The sequence below is a fragment of the Cinclus cinclus genome, chromosome 3 (assembly GCF_963662255.1).
Source record: "Cinclus cinclus chromosome 3, bCinCin1.1, whole genome shotgun sequence".
Lineage (NCBI taxonomy): Eukaryota > Metazoa > Chordata > Aves > Passeriformes > Cinclidae > Cinclus > Cinclus cinclus.
This window is the reverse complement of record NC_085048.1, coordinates 95,678,240-95,698,294: the sequence shown is the minus strand read 5'-3', so window position 1 is coordinate 95,698,294 and position 20,055 is coordinate 95,678,240. Positions and strand designations below refer to the sequence as shown.

The following is a 20,055-nucleotide window of genomic DNA, read 5'->3' as shown; positions in this document are numbered from 1 at the left end:
GCCCCGCAGCACGAGTCGCGCCGCCGCGCCCGCCTCCCATTGAGAGGCGGGATGAACCTCCAGGCGTGCGCAATCGATAGCCGAGCGGCAGACCCGGCAGACCCGGCCGGCGAGGCGGGGCTGCGCGCTCGGCGCTCGGCTGGCGCTGCCGCGGGCGGGGTCGCGGCGGGCGCGCGGCGCGGGGCGGGGGCGCAGCGGCGGGAGCAGCGGCGATGGCGGAGGAGGCGGAGAAGCTGTACCGGGCCGAGTATGCCAAGAGCGGCCGCGCCTCTTGCAAGAAATGCGGCGAGAGCATCGCCAAGGACTCGCTGCGCCTGGCGCTCATGGTGCAGGTACCGCGTGGCGGGGCCGCCGCGGGCGGGCTGATCCGGTTGCTCCGCGCGGTGCCTCCGGCGGCGGGGCCAGCCCTGGGCTCCGCTCCCTCCGCCCGCCGCGGTGCTCCGGAGCCGCTCGGCCGCGCCTTTCGCTGATGCGGGGGCGAGCGCAGCCTATTTTTAACAGAGACGCCTTCGCTCGCTGCCGTGTCCGCAGCAGCGCCTGTGCCCGGGGCAGCCCTGCCCGCAGCGCTCCCCGGGCGGGGGGAGCCGCTTCCCCCGCTCCCCTGAGCTGCAGGGACGGCTGGAGCCGAAGCGGTGCGAAGGTCACCGCTCGGGGCCGGGGGCGCGCACGGAGGCGCTTTGTTGCCGTCCGGCGGACGAGGCGAGCTCCGTGGCTTTTCCGTACCCTGGGAAGCGTCTGCCGCTCGCAGAGCTCGATGTCGGGGAAGAGGAGTCCGCACTCGGCGCATGCTTTGCATACGAGACAGAGGAAGTGCGGCCCGAAAGCTGCGAGAGGTCTGGGGCTGCCCCGGGACGGTCCCGCAGAGCTGGCTGGCACACGGCACGCGTGGAACAGCTGAACGGGCTGCGAAGGGCACGGTTTGATCTCCGCCGCCCTCGTGGTATCTGTCTTTTGGGGAAGAGACTGCTCGGCTTCCTTTTGGAAGGAAGGGAAAAGCCCTGTCCTGTGTTGAGGGGCTAGGAGCTGTTCACGGACCCGGCATCCCTCCCTGCTGCGAGAGGATGCGGGGGGAATCGCCGCTGGCTTGGGAGGGGGTGCTCTGTCCCCGCTGGCTGCATCAGGGCAGAGGGGAGGGAGCACCTGCAGCGTGCTGGGGGCGGGCTGAGCTTGGGGGTGTTGCTGTGAAAGGTGAGCGAAGGCATATGCGTGTGCCTACGGAAGGCGAGCAAGGACGTCGCAGCGCAAAGCCCTGCGGGTGGATGGATGGATGGATGGATGGATGGATGGATGGATGGATGGATGGATGGATGGGTGGGTGCTGTGGCCCCCGGCCGCCCAGGAGCCATGTCTGGAGGACGTAACTCTCTTGTATCCCTGGGAGAGGCACCGCTTGTGCGGTGCAGAGAGGAATGGCCCGGTCCCTCCTCGCCCAGGCTGCGGGGGCCTGCTGGCTGCCGGGCGGGGCTAGCGGGTCTGCCGGGGTTGGAGGCAAAGCTGCTGCCCCCGAGGGGAAATACCTGCCTCTGCCTTTGTTCCCCAGAGCGTCCTTCCCCTGGGAAAGATGTGGGACCGTCCGGTACCGAGCTGCAGCGTTTGCTCGCACGTGTTTCTGCTGCCTCTCCTTTTGTCTCCCCGGCTGCTCTCTGCCGCTCGCTGGAGCTGCTCCTCCCCTGCTCCGACTGCCGCTCCTCGGCTTCCTCACGATTGCTACCCCTTCCTGTCTTACCCAGCACTTGAGGCTGATGCGAGGCAGGTTGCCCTTCATCAGCACGGGGGCCAGGGGTTGTGTTCTGGTTCTCTAGGGTTTGGTTTATGGAGTGAGCTCCTGGGGACTGTGACATTCCTCACAGAGCCACTGCGTTTCATTGCTAGGCATCGCCCAAAAACTGCCAGTCCTACCCTCAACACTTGTGGTTTTCCCCCCCCCATCCCCACCCTCTTGTGTTTCCTTGCTCTTTCCTCCGCCCTCTGCTAGTTTCTGTACCAGCAGAGCACCCTGCTGCTGAGCATCCCACTGTAAATGCTTGAATTTCACCAGAGCATGAGGGTCCCTTGCTTTTTCCTGGGGAAATCCCCTGCAGAGCAGCCCTGCATCAGCATCAGTGCACTGAGCTCTTCTGCAAATTGTGCTGAAGAAAGTAAAGAGACACACAGACCAAGGCCTGAGTTGTGTCTGCTGTAACCTCCCTTTTGTTGTGGTACCTCAAGTGAAGAGCTCTGAATGTCAGTGGGATTCTGGGTGCTTGCCACAAGGCAGGCACCCAGGCCCTGCAAGACCAGCACAGCTTTGTCTTTTGCTTCCAGCTGGAACTGAGTGGTTTCTGTTATCTGAACATGCACTATGAAAGTAAATCAGTCTCTTTTTTTTCCTTAGTTTGTTTAGGAAACTATGGTCTAGAGATAGGTGAGCTGAGAGAAGTTGTGCAAACAAGGCCCAACTTGCCTAGAGGTTTCATTTTCCACTCAGAGAAAAGTCTGTAACTCCATGTTGAGGAGACTGCTTACTGCTTGTATGGTTGTCTTAAAGGCTGAGCCAGCTCTGCTCTCTTTTGTACACCCCAGTGCCTTGTCCCCCCAAAGCCTTTGTGTTGGGAACAGCCCCTGAGGAGTCCTGCAAAACTCGACACAAGCCCAGAGGTGTCCAAGTTGCAGTGCCAAAATTACATGTGACTTACAGACACATTGAGAGCAACCGCAGGGTGGCTACTGTGGTGCTGTGAGGGTAACTGGGTATCCAATCCTGGCTTGTGGGAACAGTCTGTCTGGAAATAAAAATGTCCTCTTACAGTTTGGGTAGATGGTTGGTTGTAGTTTGGGCTCCCAGCTCTCCTGGTTCCATGCTGTGGTCTTCTAAGCCCTTTCCTTTTCCTTCCTGCTCATCCACAAAGCTCTGCTGTTGTTTTTGGCTTGGAGATCTCCCTCCTGTTAGTGAGAGACACATGGAAGGCTTTCCTAGGTCATGAGTTCTGTATCATCAGTAATAATAGTTATACAGCACTGAGTATTATTAGTACAGCAGTTGTTTGTCTGTGTTATTTGGAACCAAACCACAGTAAGGTTATTTCGCCTGGTGGGTAACTGGAGCGATGCCAGGATGGTGCCTACTGTGTCTGAGTTTTAAACAAGTGCTTGGTGTGGTGCAGGGCACTCTGGAGCTGCACTTCGAGGAGGACTTGGGTGATACATCTGTCCTGATCACAGGATCATGGAATAGTTTGGTCTGAAAGGGACCCTGAAGATCATCCTGTTCCAACCCTGTGCCATAGGCAAGGATTCTCCCCTTAGGTCAGGTTGTTCAGAGCCCCATCCAACCTGGCTTTGAACAATTCCAGGGATGGGGCAGCCACAGCTTCTCTGGGCAACCTTTCCTAGTGCCTCACCATCCTATCACTACAAGCCTTTGTGAAAACTCCCTCTCCAGCTTTCTTGTAGGCCCACTTCAGGTATTGGAAAGTCCTATAAGATATCCCTGGAGCCCTCTCTAGGCTGAACATCCCAAACTCTCTCAGCCTGTCTTCACAGGAGAGGTTCTTCAACCCTCTGATCATCCTCGTGGCCTGCTGTCGACCTCTGACGCAGAACTTTGGTTGGACTCTGGTGTTCCCCTTGAATTTGGTCTCTGCCTCCTGCAGGCGGCTAAGGAATTTTTTTTTTTTCTTTCCCCCAGTAAAACAGATGGGCTGAGCAGCAGGGTGATGAACTGGTTAAGCTAGCTAAATGCTCCTTCCATGACTGTCCCCTTTGGGAACATCTTTTCAGCAGCTTGTCTGTCTTATTAAATTTCCTTTTTAGACTTTGTCCTAAATAGTATCCATGACTTGACTTAAAAAAAATTAAAAATAATAAATCACGTGTGTTTACCCAGATAATTATTTTTATCTTGGGCTTTGTTTTGTTTTGATTTTCCCCCCTTGATTCTGCTTGAATTGTTTCATCTTGGCCTAATGTGTTTTTTTGCTAGTCACCCATGTTTGATGGCAAAGTCCCTCACTGGCACCACTACAGCTGCTTCTGGAAGCGGGCTCGAATTGTGTCCCACACAGACATTGATGGCTTCCCTGAGCTTCGGTGGGAAGATCAGGAGAAAATCAAGAAAGCCATTGAAACTGGAGGCCCTGGAGGAGGTAGGCAGAAAGCTCTTGGTGTTTGGAGGTTCAGCTGGAACTGCGCTCTCTTTTATTGTGCTGTTATTATGGTGATTTGATATCCATGTTGCTTCAGCAAAAGTGATGTCAGAAGAATTGTTGAGGTGTCTCCACACTCCAGGGCTAGGATGCTGACAGTATCATGCAGCATCTTAAATCAGTGAGGGGAAAAGCCAAGTCAGTTGGCAGATAAATTGAAAAATGTTTCCTGCTGTCATGATTGGAGTATTTAATTTTCAGTTCCTTATTGTTAACAGATGCTGTTGTACTATGTTTTTTTTTAACAGTACCTTCAGTTCAGTGCATGGTTATGGTTTTGGTGCTTTTGAGCATGGACCGCTTGTCTTGCTCTGTATTCAGATTCTGGACAAATGAGTGGCTGGAACCCAATATACAGACTGCTAACAATCTGGGACAGAGAATAAGAAAATAAGGGAATGCATATTAAAGTTGAACTCTACTTGCTTTGTTCTCCAGGAAAAGGAGGGGAACAGGAAGGAGGTGGTAAGGCTGAGAAGAGCCTAAATGACTTTGCTGCAGAATATGCCAAGTCTAACAGAAGTACTTGCAAAGGCTGTGAGCAGAAAATAGAAAAGGTAAGAAAGTTCTCCATCTCATGTTTTTTCTCACCAGTTTTAATTCAAACTGTGGCTTTTATAATTACTTCCTGCCTGTCCAGCATATGGATAGCACTTGCAGAGCTGCATTTCTGTGTCTGAAGAGCAGCTGTGTCCTGGACAGCTGACAGTAAAGGCATCCTTCAGGCATGGTAGCCTGGGCTTCAAGCCTGGTGATCCCTCCTTTCACTTGGGTCTTGGAGCAGTCTGGGAACACTGCTCACCAGTATTTCTGTGGCAAGAGAGCCACCACTGACTGCAGCTTTTCCTGCTTGTTGCTGCACTGCAAACCAGCTGCTTGTTGGACATCTGAAAAGTAATTTGCAGTAAGACAGGTAAGATTGTATTAGCATTGATTTGAGTGGTATTGGTTTGAGTGGTAGGGACATAAAGTTAATTTTGAGATGTGCCTTTATGAGGCTTGTCAATTTGAGTTTTACTTGGTAAGCTTACTGGAAGTTGGAATAAAGACAGCAAGATCACCTGTTTTGAGTGGATTTTGTACAGAAAACTACCTTAAAAGATGACTTTTTCAACCTAGCAAGAGTAGATGAAAAAATAGAGGAACTGTAGTGAAAGGGTTTAAACAAAAGGTACAGACTTTGATAGAGGAACTGTTCCTATTTTACAGATTTTTAGGAAGCATCATGTTGGCAACTTGTGAACATCCTGCTCCTTCCAGATTGGCCTAACAATTGCTCTTGTGTCACTTCAATCTACCTCAGGGCCAGATCCGGATTTCCAAGAAAATGGTGCATCCTGAAAAGCCTCAGCTGGGAATGATAGATAACTGGTACCACCCGGACTGCTTTGTGAGCCGCCGAGCAGAGCTGGGCTTCCTCCCGGCCTATGGGGCCACCCAGCTCCTGGGCTTCAGCATCTTGAAGGCTGAAGATAAGGAAACTCTGAAGAAGCAGCTCCCAGCTACCAAAAGCGAAGGGTAGGTGGTTAGTGTAAAAAATTGTCTGGAGGAGCCACCACCTTTAAATACATCAGTGATAAATGTTGTGAGATGTTGTTGTCTCTGTTAAAAGAATACTGGTCATAGGAAGGTTTGGTCCTTCCTGTGACCTCAGGCAGGTGACAACAGACATTCCCTGTCCCTGGGAACATACAATCCAGTTGGGCCTTGTGACTGCCTTGAGGAAATGCAGAGACCTGCAGGTGTGGAGGGCAGATATAGGGCTTTCAGCCATAAAATAATGCCTGCATAATACAAATGGATACTGGGCTCTGTGTCTCCTTGTGTGATACTGTTATCAGCGATGGTTTTTCTGCTCAAACCACTTGTTAGAGAATTGATTTGACATGTTTTATCTATGAGCTGCTGACCTGTGACAGGCACTGAATCTGATAATGGTGTTTATTGGCCATGTAGTGCTTACACTTGGATGCTTTTGTTTGGTGAATCTTTTGTAATATGTCTGAAATTTCTTTGCCTTGCATTGAGATTTTCAGTGGAGGCTCTTGACAGAACTTGTATTGACAGAGTAGTGTTTCCAGGTGACTTGCTAGCTTTGTGAATCTTTCTTTGTTAATGAAGGCTTTTGTTACTTGTTCTTGGAATGACTTTGCCTGGAGTCATGCATCATAACACAAACCAGTGTTGCATTGTCCCCGTGGAGGAAGGAGCATAAGGTATTCTGGATCCTACAAATGAGAAAGATCTTGTTATTGGAAAACATCGGGCTTCTCTGTGTACACTTTAGACTGAATTCAACTTTGCTTTTGCAAAGATTCACCATTAAAATGTCCAGTAAAGCTCATGTCTGTTCTGAGATGTGTGCATTTGTTGTGCAGCCTGCTGTCTTTCCATGCAGGGATTTTTACCTATGTGTGCATTGCTTGGTGTAAGCAGAAGTGCAGTATTTTAATGCACTTACAGGCTTTCAAGTAGTCCTTTGCTTTTTGTATTGAGATGTGGGTTCTGCTTTGTCCTAGAACAGTGAGTTTAATAGGGTTATTTGTAGTTTTCTCCCATGTCCTTAGCAAAGCTCTAGAGATTTGCCTGTGTAAGTGCTTCTCTTGTCTGCCTTGACTCTGCTTTTCTGGGCCAGTTCCAGGATGCCATGCAAAATATGAAGGCTTTGTAAAGAAAGGCTGCTAAGTAGTTAGCCAAGTCACTGTGTAAATAAAAGTCTAGAATTACAGTGGAAAAAAGCTTGCACTGGTGATGTAGGGTAATGTGAACTAGGACCTCACACCAGAAAAGCAGCAGGATGTCTCATCTTTCCTGCTTTCTAAGCACTTCTTGAACAAGCCCCTCAGTGGTGAAGTTGCTGCCTGGTTCTTATGCTCCACTACCTTCTGCTCTTTGGCCTGTGCTTGAGCCAGGGGTGGTAAGGGTCACTTGGAAAAATTGTTGTCCGTCAAACAAACTGAATGGGTGAGAGTGTAAATAAACAGCATCAGTGGAGGGGCATAGAGTGCTGACTATCTGGTGGTTTTGCTGCCAAGAAAGCACAGGAGTTATGGAGAAGCCAAAGGAAGAACACTCCAGAAACCTGAATGAGATGCAATTACCTTGGATAACTCACCTTGTGCATTTGACTGGATAACAGAAATTAACAGCAGAAATTACAGCCTCTTGCAGAAATTATGTTGAAGTGTCTGTTGCAAGTGAGATTCTCAAAATGACCTTTAAAGATATTACTAATTATGCTGTGTTCACATTATATCTTGACTCAGAAGTCTGTGCAATTCAGATGTGACACATCCAAATTCAGGTGCTGCTACTGCATGTCTAGCCCATACTTCGAGGAGAATCTCAGACTTTGGGAGTGCCCTGTCAGCCCTTTGTGTAAGAGTGGCATTGAGACATGCCTTTTCCAGATGGGAGAGGTGAGGTGTGGAGAAAGGGCTACCAAGAATAAGTTGGAAAAATCCTTGTCTTGTGAAGGCCAAATATAGGAGGATTTACTGCAAGGATCCTGGCTCATTTCTTCAGCCAGTTCTGGTTGATACATGCAACCCTCCCTTGGGCTATGGGCTGTCCTGCCTAGGCACCAGCACTTTGCAGACCTGGGAAAAGAGGATCTTGTGTCCTTGTCTGCAGCCTTTTCTGTAGAAAGAATGCCTGTATGCTGGTGTAGGAAATGCAGTAGCAGCTTGTGAGGTCCTTTTGACAGCATTTCTTTTGTAGTGTGTGTTTTCCTCCTGCTCTGAGCTGTAATACTTCCTGTATTTTCTGCCTCGCTTGTTTAGATGGAATTGCTGCCTAGGACAGGAGCGAAGTGTCACTCTGGGGATGTCATGCAGCACTGGATTAGCTGCAGAGGTGACCTGAGGCAAATGTTAAGTGCTCATGTCACCAACAGTCTGGTAGTGCTTTACAGGGAGGAGGTGAAAAGGGGAGTTCTTGTTCCTCCTTGCATGGGCTACTTGCTTTATCCAGGGTTGCTGTTACTATCCTTTCCATCTTTTCATTGTGGGAAGGGGAAGAGGCGAGCGTGAAAAATAGATTAGGTGGTTAGTAAGGGCCAGGCCACACTGGGACAGTTCACTTCCCAATTCATCTCTGAAACTGGAATAAATCTTGTGTGTCCTCCATGAAGGTGAGAAGTGGTTTGCATTGCCTGGGAAATACCAGTTCTTCCAGGCAAGCTATTGGGCTGTACCTGTCAGAGGTGGAAGGCTGTCCTTTCCCCAGCAGGAGAAAGTGTGTGCACAGTAGCACCCCACTGCCGTGGGCAACACATGATTTTGTGGTCCAAGGATGGAAGATCCTTGTGTGTGTCTTCTTGATGTGTGTCAATGAGGGTGTAGTTCACAACCTCACCGTAGATTGTTCTAAACTGTGCTGCTTTGGGAAGATGCAAGATGAATTCAGCTTTGCCATTCCCTTCTCCAGGCTGTATAAAACGATTGTTGTTTGCTTTAGCCTTGGGCATGAAAGAGAAGGTGGTGACCAATAGCTTTATGCCTCTGCAGTTGGGATGATCCCTCCCACTCCGTGGTTTGTTCCAGTGGCTGGAGCAGGTACAGTAATCACTCTGTCTGGGAGAGCAACTGCTGTCCCCCTTGACAGTGAGGAGAAGCTGCCAAAGTGTGAGTCGCTGCTGGAATTTGGATGCTTTCCTGGGTCACAGGGTCTTTCAGGAGAGTGATCGTCTTCCAGCATCTGCTGTGCTGGATTTGCTCCCTTTGGAGACTAGGAGACAAGTTACATTGTGGGAGTGAGTGCTGGTTTGCTGGAGGCAGCCTGCCTGTCAGCAGACACTGCAGATACACAGGGCTGGGCACCCCTCCTAAGCACTGACATCATTAAACCCTCAGTTTAGGAAGCTGCAGTAGAACACTTTGCACTCAGGCTGGTAAGTTTTTCACAGATTCTATTGTGTACCCCTGGGAAGGGAAGTCGTTGTCTTGGTGGGGCTCAGTGGATGTTCTGGTCTTGCTCCCTGCAGGGGCTGCAGCCAAGGAGGAGAGAGGACTTGCTTAGCCTGGGAACTTCTGGAGGCACTGCTCTGTGTGTGATGGAGCCAGTCCTACCACACTGGTTGCTGCTTGCCTGATTTAGAACACAGGATGAAGCTTTTCTCAAGCAGTTCCTGGCAGCACAGTGTGGCTGTTTCCCCCTACCACGAGGCAGGGAGATGTACAGCATAGCCCCCACTCACTGATGGCACCTAGCAGGGCCACAGCTGGAAGATGAGATCGTCCATAAAACCAGTCCCTCAAAGTGCTCTGAACTATGGTTTGGTCAGAGTTGCTAATAGTGGGCTGCTGTGGCCACTGCAAATAAAGTGAGCACTTACCCCGGTATTAGGGCCAGGAGAGTTACTGGAACACCCAGGTCTCATGCAGGAGTCTCTGTGAGGAGAGTACCTCCTGACATTCTCCTGCAGCAATATATATATATATATTTATATATATATGTATTTATAGCAGTCATACAGAGTTATTCTTAATGGGAGCAAAGTCCTAGAATATGAACTGTTTAAAATTGTAAGTAGGAGAGCAATCAAGAATGTCAACTTCATGACTTAACCCTCAGCCACAGCTTACAAAGTTGAGAGAGACCTTCTTAAACAGAAGCCTGGCTGATGTTTCGTAACAGAAAAGGGGGAAATGATGCCTTGGGTTGTAGCTTTTATATTTTTCAGATTCTCTGCTGCTTGGTGTGTAACTCAGAAACTTCATGGTAGGTGTTAGTAAGTTCTCTTCACAGGGTGGTTAAACAAAACAATCCCTTCCCAGCTAGAGAATCAAGGACACCCCTTACCCAAAAAAACATAAACAATGGAGAGGGAAAGGGGGCAAGCCAGGGGGCTGAGACTTCATAACCTGGGGCTGTGGTTGGACAATTGACCCCGGTGTGTGGATGAACCAAAACTTATAAAAGTGTAAAAACTTGTGACTGGGATCCATCTTGGATTTGATTTGGGTGTAGCCCCAGCCAGGCTCTTGCACTGCCCAAGGAGTATCCTTTCAATAAATACCCATTTTATTCCTTTTGCTCTCTCTAGTCTCTGTTCCAGGTCAGCCTCTCCAGGCATCAGCATCTCTGTCAAAATAGAGTGTGAGATCCAAGTTGTGTTTATGCTCTGCCTTGAGATGCAGGCCCATCCTATCTCAGCTGGGATAGAACTTGGTGTTCTCACAAAGAGAATACATGCTCCAGGCAGATGAAGGGGATGACATGACTCTGGAAACAAAAATGATCTTCTTCTAAGGTCCCTTGTCACTCTGAACTTTGCCAAAATCCCCCAGCTTTCATTTGGCTTTCTTTTTCTAGTCTTTCTTTCACAGTGTTTTCTGTAACTTCTCCTTTCAGCTCTAAGGCCTAGCAAATAGCAATTAATTTCCACACACACGACTCCCAAAAGTACATCACAAAACGGTGTGAGCCTGGAAGCTCGTTTTCCAAGCAGAAACTTGCGCCTGTTCCATTTTAGAGTCCTGACTTAATTCTGATCTGAAGAGAAACTAGATGGGAAATACGTAGTTTTCCAGTGTGTTAACCCATTAAAGTTACTGTGTTTGCTGTCCTTTATTTCAGTATGGGCTGTCTAAGATGATCAAGCTGTTGATTCAGCTGAAAGACTCTATGGTCTTTTAAACTGCATTGCTACATCTCCCCAGATTTGGAGAGCTGTTCAATGATCTTTAGGTATGCCTTTGGTGTATAGATTAATAGATGAGATGAATATAGATGAGTACAGATATAGATTAATGTGTCTGAGAATGTTGCAGTCCTTCACATGCTCTTCTACCACACCATACAGTTACCCTGTGGAAAACCTCTAAGTGTACCTAACCTGATTGAGGCAGCTCACATCAGAGCCAAGTGCCAATCTATAATCTAGCACTGAGGAATTTGAAAAATGAGTGTGCCTGCCAAAACTGAGGATATTCAAGTTGCTGCAGATACTGGCAGTCAGTAATCTGAGCTCTGGTAACTGCTGGACAACCATTTCAACAATTTCCTTTCATGTGTGTGTGGTTTTGTTTTGTTTTTCTCTCTTAGAAAGAGAAAAGGAGAAGAGGTAGATGGAAATGTGACAGCGAAAAAGAAGCCGAAAAAAGAAAAGGAGAAAGAATCAAAGCAGCAAAAACAGCTGAAGGTGAGTTTTAGCTGCTCACAACCTAAGAACTGCTTTGTTGGAAGAGTGCAGTGTCAGGCACTAACAGAAGAGCTGCAGCCTCTAGAGAAGGTAGTACCTTGTACCCAGACAGAGCAGTGGCAGCACAGATGGTCCTTGTGTCCTGGCACAGGAGGTGCCCTGTCACTCAGGATTTGCTGAAGGCAATTCACCCTGCTCCTTTCTCTTGAAAGACAGGAAGGATGTTCTCTAGGATTTGGGCTTACTGGTTTTAAAGAGATTAAGTTAAAAGCCTTTCTTCTGAGAGGCTGGTTCTGTGCTTCTTCTTGTGTCATCTCTCTGTGGTGGGCTGAAGCTTGGAGCCCAAGCACTATTGCAGAATAGTTTGGAAAACAATAAATAGCTCATTGTAAAAATTAAACAGAGATAAATTGTGCGACTAGATTAATGAGAGATCAAATCTTTTTCACCCTCTGGGATATGTTCTCAGTTCTTGGGTACAAATTGCGATAAACCACAGCTTTTTAGCTGTCACTTTTTAGAATACTGTGGGAAGAATTCTCAGTAGAGCTTCAGGATTTTTTTATTTATTAAAAGTTCCCAGGAAAAAAATTACAAGCTGTCTTTGCTGCAACTGAAGTCTTAATGGAGCTGTGGAAAACACTGGCTCTGGCTTTGTACAAAAGTTTTGTTCTTTGTTGTGTGGCAGCATCATAATTTTCAAAAAATATATTTTTAAAATTTTGCTGCTGCAATGCAGATGTTTGAGTCAAATGAAGGCACTTTGTGGATCAGGGTTTGCTTTGGATTCACTTTTTTTAACAACATTTCATTAAGTATGATCATTAACACTGAAAATTACACCTCTTAACCCAGTAGATCACTTCTTCCAGGGCACACTACATTTTTGACTGTAGCCAGTGGATAACATTCTGAAACTATCTGAGATATTTTAGGATGCTTCTCTGCTTCCCAACCCTTTCAAGTTCTGTAGAAAGGCCCAAAAGAGTATGCATGCTCCTCCACACTGCTGCAGGTGTCTGATCTGGTAGAAATTCCTCTAATGCATAGTTGTCTCAAAAAAAGAACAGTGGCGATCAGCATTTCTGATTTTTGTTCTTTTTTTTATGGAAAGCTCAAATGCAGCTATATCCCCACTGTTCTCAGTGTCAGCTAGGTAGGTGAAGTTTGCTAAGAACGTTGAGAGTTTTCTATGTAAGGGCGCTGACATCTGAAGGATGCGACTTTAAGGATGTGTTTTTTGGCCAAGTTACTGGTTCTTGGAGTTCTTAATCTTACAATCTGTATTTAAGATAACATGGACTTGCTAAAACCTTGTGCACATACTGCAGTTTGAGGAGTGTTCTTAGCTACTTGCAATCGATTGCTTTCTAAGCTGCTGGGTTTTGTCAACAGGAGCAGACAGAGCTGATCTGGGGCATCAAGGATGAGCTGAGGAAGGTCTGCTCCACCAATGACCTGAAAGAGCTTCTGATTGCCAACAAGCAGGAGGTTCCCTCAGGGGAGAATGCCGTGAGTTGGTTGTAGTTGCTCTGTGTCTGTGTGGGGTCTTAAAATTGGTGAAGCTGCCCAGACCCAATATTGCTGCAAGGTCCACGAGTCTGAAGAATGTTCCTAACGTAACACTTAAGAAAGAAATTTGGTGCAAAGCCCAGTCTTTCTGTCCCAGGACTCTGTATTGCTGTTACCCTTGCTTGTGAAGGGTGGTGTGGTGAGTGAGTGATGCTGAATTCACCACCTTAGTGTGGTGTAGTGCCTTTATTCTGCTGTGCTCAATGTGGTCCGTATTTTTTTTGGTGCTGGCTCTTCATGAACAGGTTAGTTAAGGAGCTTCATATTTCCTCCCTCAGCTGTTAAATTATGCAAAATGAAGCCAAAATTGTACAAAATCTTTCCCAGTTTCTTTCCTAAAACCAGTCCATTTCAGTCTCTGTAACTTGTGAAAGTCTGCTCTCTTTCAGAGACACATATTGCTTTAAGTATTTTTATTTATCAAGACTCTTTGTAAGGAGTGTGGGCTGGAGTGTGGGAAATGGTCTCAAAATGGTCATGGTATACTCTTAGGCAGGAAAACCTGGACTTGTCTGAGCCTACATTTTTCCACCTGCCTACTCATGTGCTCAGATGCAATAGCTCGTCATCTCCCTGGCTGTTTTGGCATGGCAGCCTGGTCAGGTGCTGTGTAGTAGGTGTGTTCTCCTGAACCACAGGATTATAGAATCGGTTGGATTGGAAGGGACCCTAAAGGTCATCTCTTTCCAACCCCCCTGCCATGGGCAGCAATGCCACACCCCTCAAAGCCCCATCCAACCCAGTCTTCAATGCTTCTAAAGATGGACAATCTACAACTCCTCTGGGCAACCTGTTCCAGTGCCACACCACCCTCAGAGTGAAGAATTTATTCCTAATACCCAATCTAAACGTACTTTCTTTCAGTTTAAAGCCATTTTCCTGTCACTACGAGGCCTTGTAAAATGACTCACTGCTCTCATATAGACTCTGTTTAGGTTCTGGAAAGTCTTACAAGGAGACCTGGAGACCTTTCCTCCAGGCTGCACAATTCCGTATCTCTCAGTTTGTCCTCACAGGAGAGATGCTGAAACCCTCTTGTCATTTTTGTGGCCCTCCTCTGGCCTCACTTCTGCAGGTCCATATCCTTGTTCTGGTGGGAGGCCCAGATCCGAATGGAGCTCTCCAGGTGAGGTCTTATGAGAGCACAGCAGAGGGGGAGAGTTACCTCCTTCCTGGAGAGGAGAGACTGAGCCAGGGGTGTGAGCAGAAGGAATTTTGTACCATGCCTCTGAGGCATCATATATCCATCAGTGCTTCTGAGAGGCTTGGTTTATGTTCAGAGTGTGTGTGACGTGCTGGAAATGTCTGTGCCAGCAGCCTGGCAGTTGTGTTCTTGTGCAGCCCAGGGAAACCCAGTGTGAGTGATTCCAGCCTCCTCCTGCTATGACCTGCTCCGTGTTCTTTGTTGCTTTAGATCTTGGACCGAGTAGCAGATGGGATGGCATTTGGAGCTCTGCTGCCCTGTGAGGAGTGCAAGGGGCAGTTTGTGTTCAAGAGTGACGCTTATTACTGTTCAGGGGATATCACTGCCTGGACCAAGTGTGTGGCTAAAACACAGACTCCCAACAGGAAAGACTGGGTGATCCCAAAGGTGAGTGTTTACTGCGTGTTTGATGTTCTGAAGCACATTTCTAAACTGACTGAACAAGCAGCAGTCAGTGCAGGATGCCAGAGAGCAGTGTGCTGCAGTGCTGAGCAGCTGTGACAACATGCAAGCCCTGTCACAGCCACATCCCTCCAGGAGCAGGCAGCTAATGCATAAATAAATCATATTTTTTCCAGTAACACTAAGTTGAAAGAGTCATTGTTGATTTGATTTGAAACTCATAATTTACCCTCTTCCAGCTTTCTTTTCTCAGTCAGTAAAATGGGGTTTTATCCTCCTTAGTGTGAATGTCTCAAAAATCATTTCCAAGATGTGCAGTAAACGCCAACATCTGGCTAGCGTTCAGTTTATCCTTTAAATCTGATAATAATATTTGTTGGTTTAAAATTGTTTATGCTTCCATCCCACAGGAGTTCCGTGAAATTCCTTACCTGAAGAAATTTAAATGTAAGAAGCAGGACAGGGTGTTCCCTTCAGATGCTACAACTGCGAACTCAGCACCTCCTCCCTCTGCATCTGCTCCTTTGTCAGAGACTGTGTCTGCACCCAGAGGTAAGTGTCTGGCTGGGCATGGATTGCTGCAATTCAGGATGATTCCCAGCCAAACATGCCACCCTGAACAGTCCCATTACTGTACTGCTCTCGAGCAGGCAGAGTTCTCCTGGTAAAAAAGGTGTCTTGTGCTTCATCTTCCCAGCACAGGTAGGCCCTGATATGTTGGATTGTCTGGGGTCATGGGCTTGAGGTTCTGTTGTTTATTCACAGATAATTTGGGGTGTTTCTGGATTGTAAGGAAATTATATGTATGCAGTGAATCAGAAATGTAAAAGCTGATGTTGCAAATTGTGTCTCATGAGAGACCTGCTTCAAAATGCTGCCTCACTTAGTTTCTTGGGGATCATCCAGGGGTGTCCATAATGCCAGATATTCCACGTAAATTTAGGTTTTGAGGACAAGAGGCTTTTTTAGGGGTTTGTTTTGTTTCTAAATCATCTACTGAGATTTGGCTTTACTCATCACTGACTCCCCTTATGCAAAATAGATGTACTGTCTCCAACTGGCAAAAGGTTGGACTTAAGAAACTCCCTGAAGATAGCTGGAGTGAGTTGCATGCTTCGGTGGTGAAGCCTGTCTGTTAAGAGCTATACTGACTTCTTTCTTTTCTTATTCAGCCTTTCTAGTTCTGGCCATAATTTTGAGTGCAGGGCGTTATTGTTACTTGGTTAAAAAGGCAGGAGTAATTCTGCACCGTTAACTTTAGACAGGTCATGTTATCTTACAAATGAAGACAGAGGTCTTGTTTTCAATTAGCAAAATGATTCCAGCCCCATTGTCCCCTGAAAGTGAGCTCAATACGTACATCAGATTTATAGCTAGGTCGCTTTGTTTGCTAACAACCAAACTAATCTGAGTTGAGGGGAGAAGAGGAAACATAACCCTCGGTTGGTCAATCAAAGCTGATAGTGTTTATCTTTTAGCAGTGCAGTTACACTCTTGGACACTTGCCATGCTCTGGACCAGCCTGAATTGTAATATTAACACAATGTCATGGAGCCTCAGATGGTTACCAGTTTGCTCCTGACTTTTTACAGGGTTTGCATGGTAGAAACTTGTACTGTCTATATGATCAAGACTGGAATGGTGTTGCTTGAGAGATAATTCTCTCTGCAGCTGCTCAAAAAGAGATTTCCTTTTGAAAAGGCAGGAGCTTTCATGTAAGAGTGAATTTTTCCCATGCTATCCAGACATCAAAAGGAGAGGAAAGCACAGCGCAGTCCCTAGCAGCACAGTGCTGAAAGAAGACTGATTCCTTTTACTTAACAGAACAAACCAAGAAAAGGGCAAATATGCCTACATATCATTTCCCTGTCTTCCATCCCTTCTGTTTGTTGTCAGCTGCTGGGCTTTGTTGCCTTTTCTCTGGGAAGGGGACCTCCCTCCTGCTTGCTTAGCACAGGTCAGACCTGCTTGGCCTCTCATCTTCCTGCCAGCTGAGCTGACTGTACAGAGAGAAGGGGATGCTGTCACTTTGTGCTTGCTGTTTGTCTAAGGGACTCTGTGCCTGTGGCTAACGTGTCATTTCCAAACCTTTAGACAAACCACTGACCAACATGAAGATCCTGGTTGTTGGGAAGCTGTCAAAGAACAAAGAGGAAGTGAAAAGCATTGTGGAGGACCTGGGAGGAAAGATGACGACAACAGCTAACAAGGCCACCCTGTGCATCAGCACCCAGAGTGAGCAGCCATGGTTACTGGTAGCAGTGATAACAGAGCTGAGCAGATTAGAGGACACTTGTCCTCAGAGCTGTCTGGGGATCACTGTTTGGATTAGCGGGAGTGTTTTGTGTTCACACATGGCCTGAGTGTGCTTGTAAAAGTAGACAGATGTGTGCTGTTTGAGTTTTGCTTGCCCAGCAAGTTAACCTAGCAAGCTGTGCCTTAAGGCTCTCATGGGTCAGTGGAAGCTGGGTTTGTGTCCAGACCATGGTAGTGTGCAAGCCACCTTTGTTGGGATGAGGAGTTCTGAGGGCTGTGTCCATGCTTGCCTTGGAGAATCCCCAGAGTTGACTGTGGGTGTCTGAGGGCACTTGTTTGTTCTGCTGGCAGCTTGGAATCTGCTCTTGCTCTGTGTTGGAGTTGTGCAAACTCCCGCTGCTGAGGTGGGAGATTTGCTCCTGTCCATCAGGAAGTCCAGCTCCAGCTGAGGTCTGGGAAAGGGAGAACTGGACCAGCCAGGTAGAATAGGAGTGTTCCTGCTCTAGCCCAGGCTGCATCTCTGAACCAAGGAGGAACTTGGCTCTCCAAAGAACATGGTGAATCCAAAATGTAGTGGAATTGTGTTTTCACAGAGTTACAGAGCCCTGAATCATGGCCAGAGGGAGAGGCTGAGGTCTAAAACCTCACAAATGCTTTTTTTCTCCCCTTCCTGTCCTGCCTCTGCAGAGGATGTGGAGAAAATGAGCAAGAAGATGGAAGAAGTGAAGGAGGCTAAAGTCCGTGTGGTCTCAGAGGCATTTCTTCAGGACGTGAAATCTTCTAGCAAGGACTTCCAGGAGCTTGTGTCTCTCCATGCCCTTTCACCTTGGGGTGCAGAGGTAAAAATGGAGCATGAGGAAATGGCAGTGGATGGGAAGAGCAGCAAGCCCCCAAGTGCAAAAAGCACTGGGAAGGTCAAAGAAGAACAAGGTGAGGAACAAAGCAGTTGTTTCTCCACAGGCCTGTTCAGTACTGTGCATGCACAAAGCAAACCTGGGTATGATCTGTCCTTACCCTTTCCTTGAATTTTCTGCCTTTTTTCTTTTTCCTCATGATAAGTTTATATAATGGACCTCAGGGCTAGACTAGCTTTAAGTAAACATGAAACTGTCTCCTGAGCTGGCACCTGTTCCCCCTACTTCAGTCTGCCCAGGCTCTGTGCCATTAGTCCACAGTCTCTTCTTCATAAAACATCAGCTTCTCTGCCAGTTTGGGTTAGTGTTGCAGCTCCAAGAAGGTCCTGGGACACCAAAATGACAGACGCTACTCAGGGATTGTTGGCAAATGAGAAAATACTGAGATCCAGAGCACTGATTCTCTGTGCTACTTGATTTAGAACATAATATTTTTGTAACAGAGGAGGAGAAATATTGGTGGCATTTCTCACCAATGCCACAGAGAGCTTGCATTATTAACCTTGGGTGCTGAACAAAACCGTCACATTTGCTCAGTTCTCTTCAGAGCCTGTTCTCTGTGTCCTCCGAGTGGAGGTTTCTGTCACACGGTTGGATGTGTTATTGCCAGACTGTCTCATCACAGTAGCATTCCCAGGGAATACGAACATTCCCCATGCCCTGTGAGGTTTTTAAATCTCTCTTTCACATTTGTGGTTTTATTTATCTGCAGTGCAGGTGAAAAAATTACATGGTCCACCCCTTGGAGCCAGGAGAAAAGAAATAGACAGATAGGATCTGGGGAAATGTGATTTCTCATTTACTTGGTGGGTTCGGGGGCTGTGATTTGGCTGCTAGAGCTAGGTTAAAGTTGATGTGCTCATATACTGGGAATCTGATTCACCTTAGGGTGATAATTATGCAAATTGAGAATTTTAAGGTTGATTCAAGTTAGACTATGTTGCTCACCTAAGGAAAAAATTAACTGTGTTTCACTGCAGGACCTAGCAAGTCTGAAAAGAAAATGAAGTTAACAGTGAAGGGTGGAGCAGCAGTAGACCCCGATTCTGGTGAGTGATAACAGTGCCTGTGCCTGCACCACCCACAGTCTTCAGGATGCGTGATGGTTTGCAAAAGGGTTTTTCTGTGAAAGGGTGAGGGTTTCGTAAGGAAACATATTGGTAGACATTTGAGGCTGGATATTCCAGGATATTCTAGTGCAGCTTTCTTCAGAAGGACCACTTAAGCTAAGGCATGCACCTTGTTCAGCTTTAGGATTTCCTGTCAGTGGAGTAAGTAAGGACCCAACCAGCAGAGGACATAGGATTGGCATAGCATCTACTGATGCTAGTCTCCAAACCTGTGGATGGATGTTCTGACAATTAGTAGTGCATCCAAGGCCAGCCTTTGGTTTTCAGTCCATTTGCTGATGTGACACCTTCAGAGCTCCATCTCTCCTGAGTGTTCCTTCAGCTGCTGCTCATGCAGTGTTAGATCCTAGATTTTAGATCATCATCTATTGAGGGTTACAATATTTTTTCCTTTAGTTAGGACTGATGGCCACTCCAGTTTATCTAAAGGTGTGTGCTCACAATTCATTAAAAGGAAAGCATGCTCCAAGTAGTTTTGAATGAGCTGCATGGTCACTGTTTTTGCGGTATTTTTGTTAAATCACAGTGCTGCATGAAACATTTGGATGAATGCAAATGCAGGAAGGAGAGCTAAAACAGTAACCTCCTCCTATGTGTTCTGATTTTTTCTTCTCTACAGGTTTGGAGGATTCTGCTCATGTCTTTGAGAAAGGTGGGAAAATTTTCAGTGCAACTCTGGGACTAGTAGATATTGTGAAAGGAACAAATTCCTATTATAAACTGCAGCTGCTAGAGGATGACAGAGAGAACAGGTGAGTTTAGTTTTTCCTTTAAATACTTTTGTTCACTTTTTTCTAATAAATACTGGATTTCTGACACTCCAAAAGCCAAGCATGACTAAAATGTCTTTGGGGAGAAAATGGATTGGTATAGTTACTTGAAGAAAAAAATCACTACAACACAAATGAAAAAAGCAAAATCAAAGCTAAAAGAACTCCAAACCTACCAAACAAGCCACCCATGGAGAAATCTCTGGTCTGCATGGAGACATTCCTTGTGGGTGTTGACAAAACCTAAGGTGGGTTTTTCCTCCATATTCTCTAACTTAATTTTGTCTTCTAATCGCAGAGCTGTAACCTTGGGAAACAAAACCAGATTCTGGCTGTTCTACCACAGTATTAGCCCGAATTGTGTGCTCTGAAGCATAACAAAATGCATGAAATAGTCAGAAACTGATTGAGTGTTTAGCTTTCCAGTCTCACTGGGTGCATGGCAGAGCTGTCCAGTGGTTGCATTGCTGATTAGATGA

At 47.0% G+C, this 20,055-nt stretch overlaps 1 protein-coding gene across 2 annotated transcripts in view; it reads left to right on the top strand.

The window, feature by feature from the left end:
* Nucleotides 1-212: 212 nt before the first annotated feature.
* The window catches only part of PARP1 (poly(ADP-ribose) polymerase 1), a 33,337-nt gene continuing 13,494 nt past the window's right edge, over nt 213-20,055 (top strand). The window contains exons 1-12 of one of the 2 annotated variants that reach the window (XM_062489334.1): nt 213-332; nt 3,962-4,124; nt 4,623-4,741; nt 5,488-5,702; nt 11,232-11,328; nt 12,724-12,840; nt 14,315-14,491; nt 14,917-15,058; nt 16,601-16,741; nt 17,450-17,692; nt 18,657-18,725; nt 19,426-19,558. In XM_062489334.1, the coding sequence (XP_062345318.1) occupies nt 213-332; nt 3,962-4,124; nt 4,623-4,741; nt 5,488-5,702; nt 11,232-11,328; nt 12,724-12,840; nt 14,315-14,491; nt 14,917-15,058; nt 16,601-16,741; nt 17,450-17,692; nt 18,657-18,725; nt 19,426-19,558 (1,736 nt within the window). Of the gene's footprint in view, nt 333-3,961; nt 4,143-4,622; nt 4,742-5,487; nt 5,703-11,231; nt 11,329-12,723; nt 12,841-14,314; nt 14,492-14,916; nt 15,059-16,600; nt 16,742-17,449; nt 17,693-18,656; nt 18,726-19,425; nt 19,559-20,055 lie in introns of both variants that reach the window. The other variant, XM_062489335.1, reaches the window with a different exon arrangement.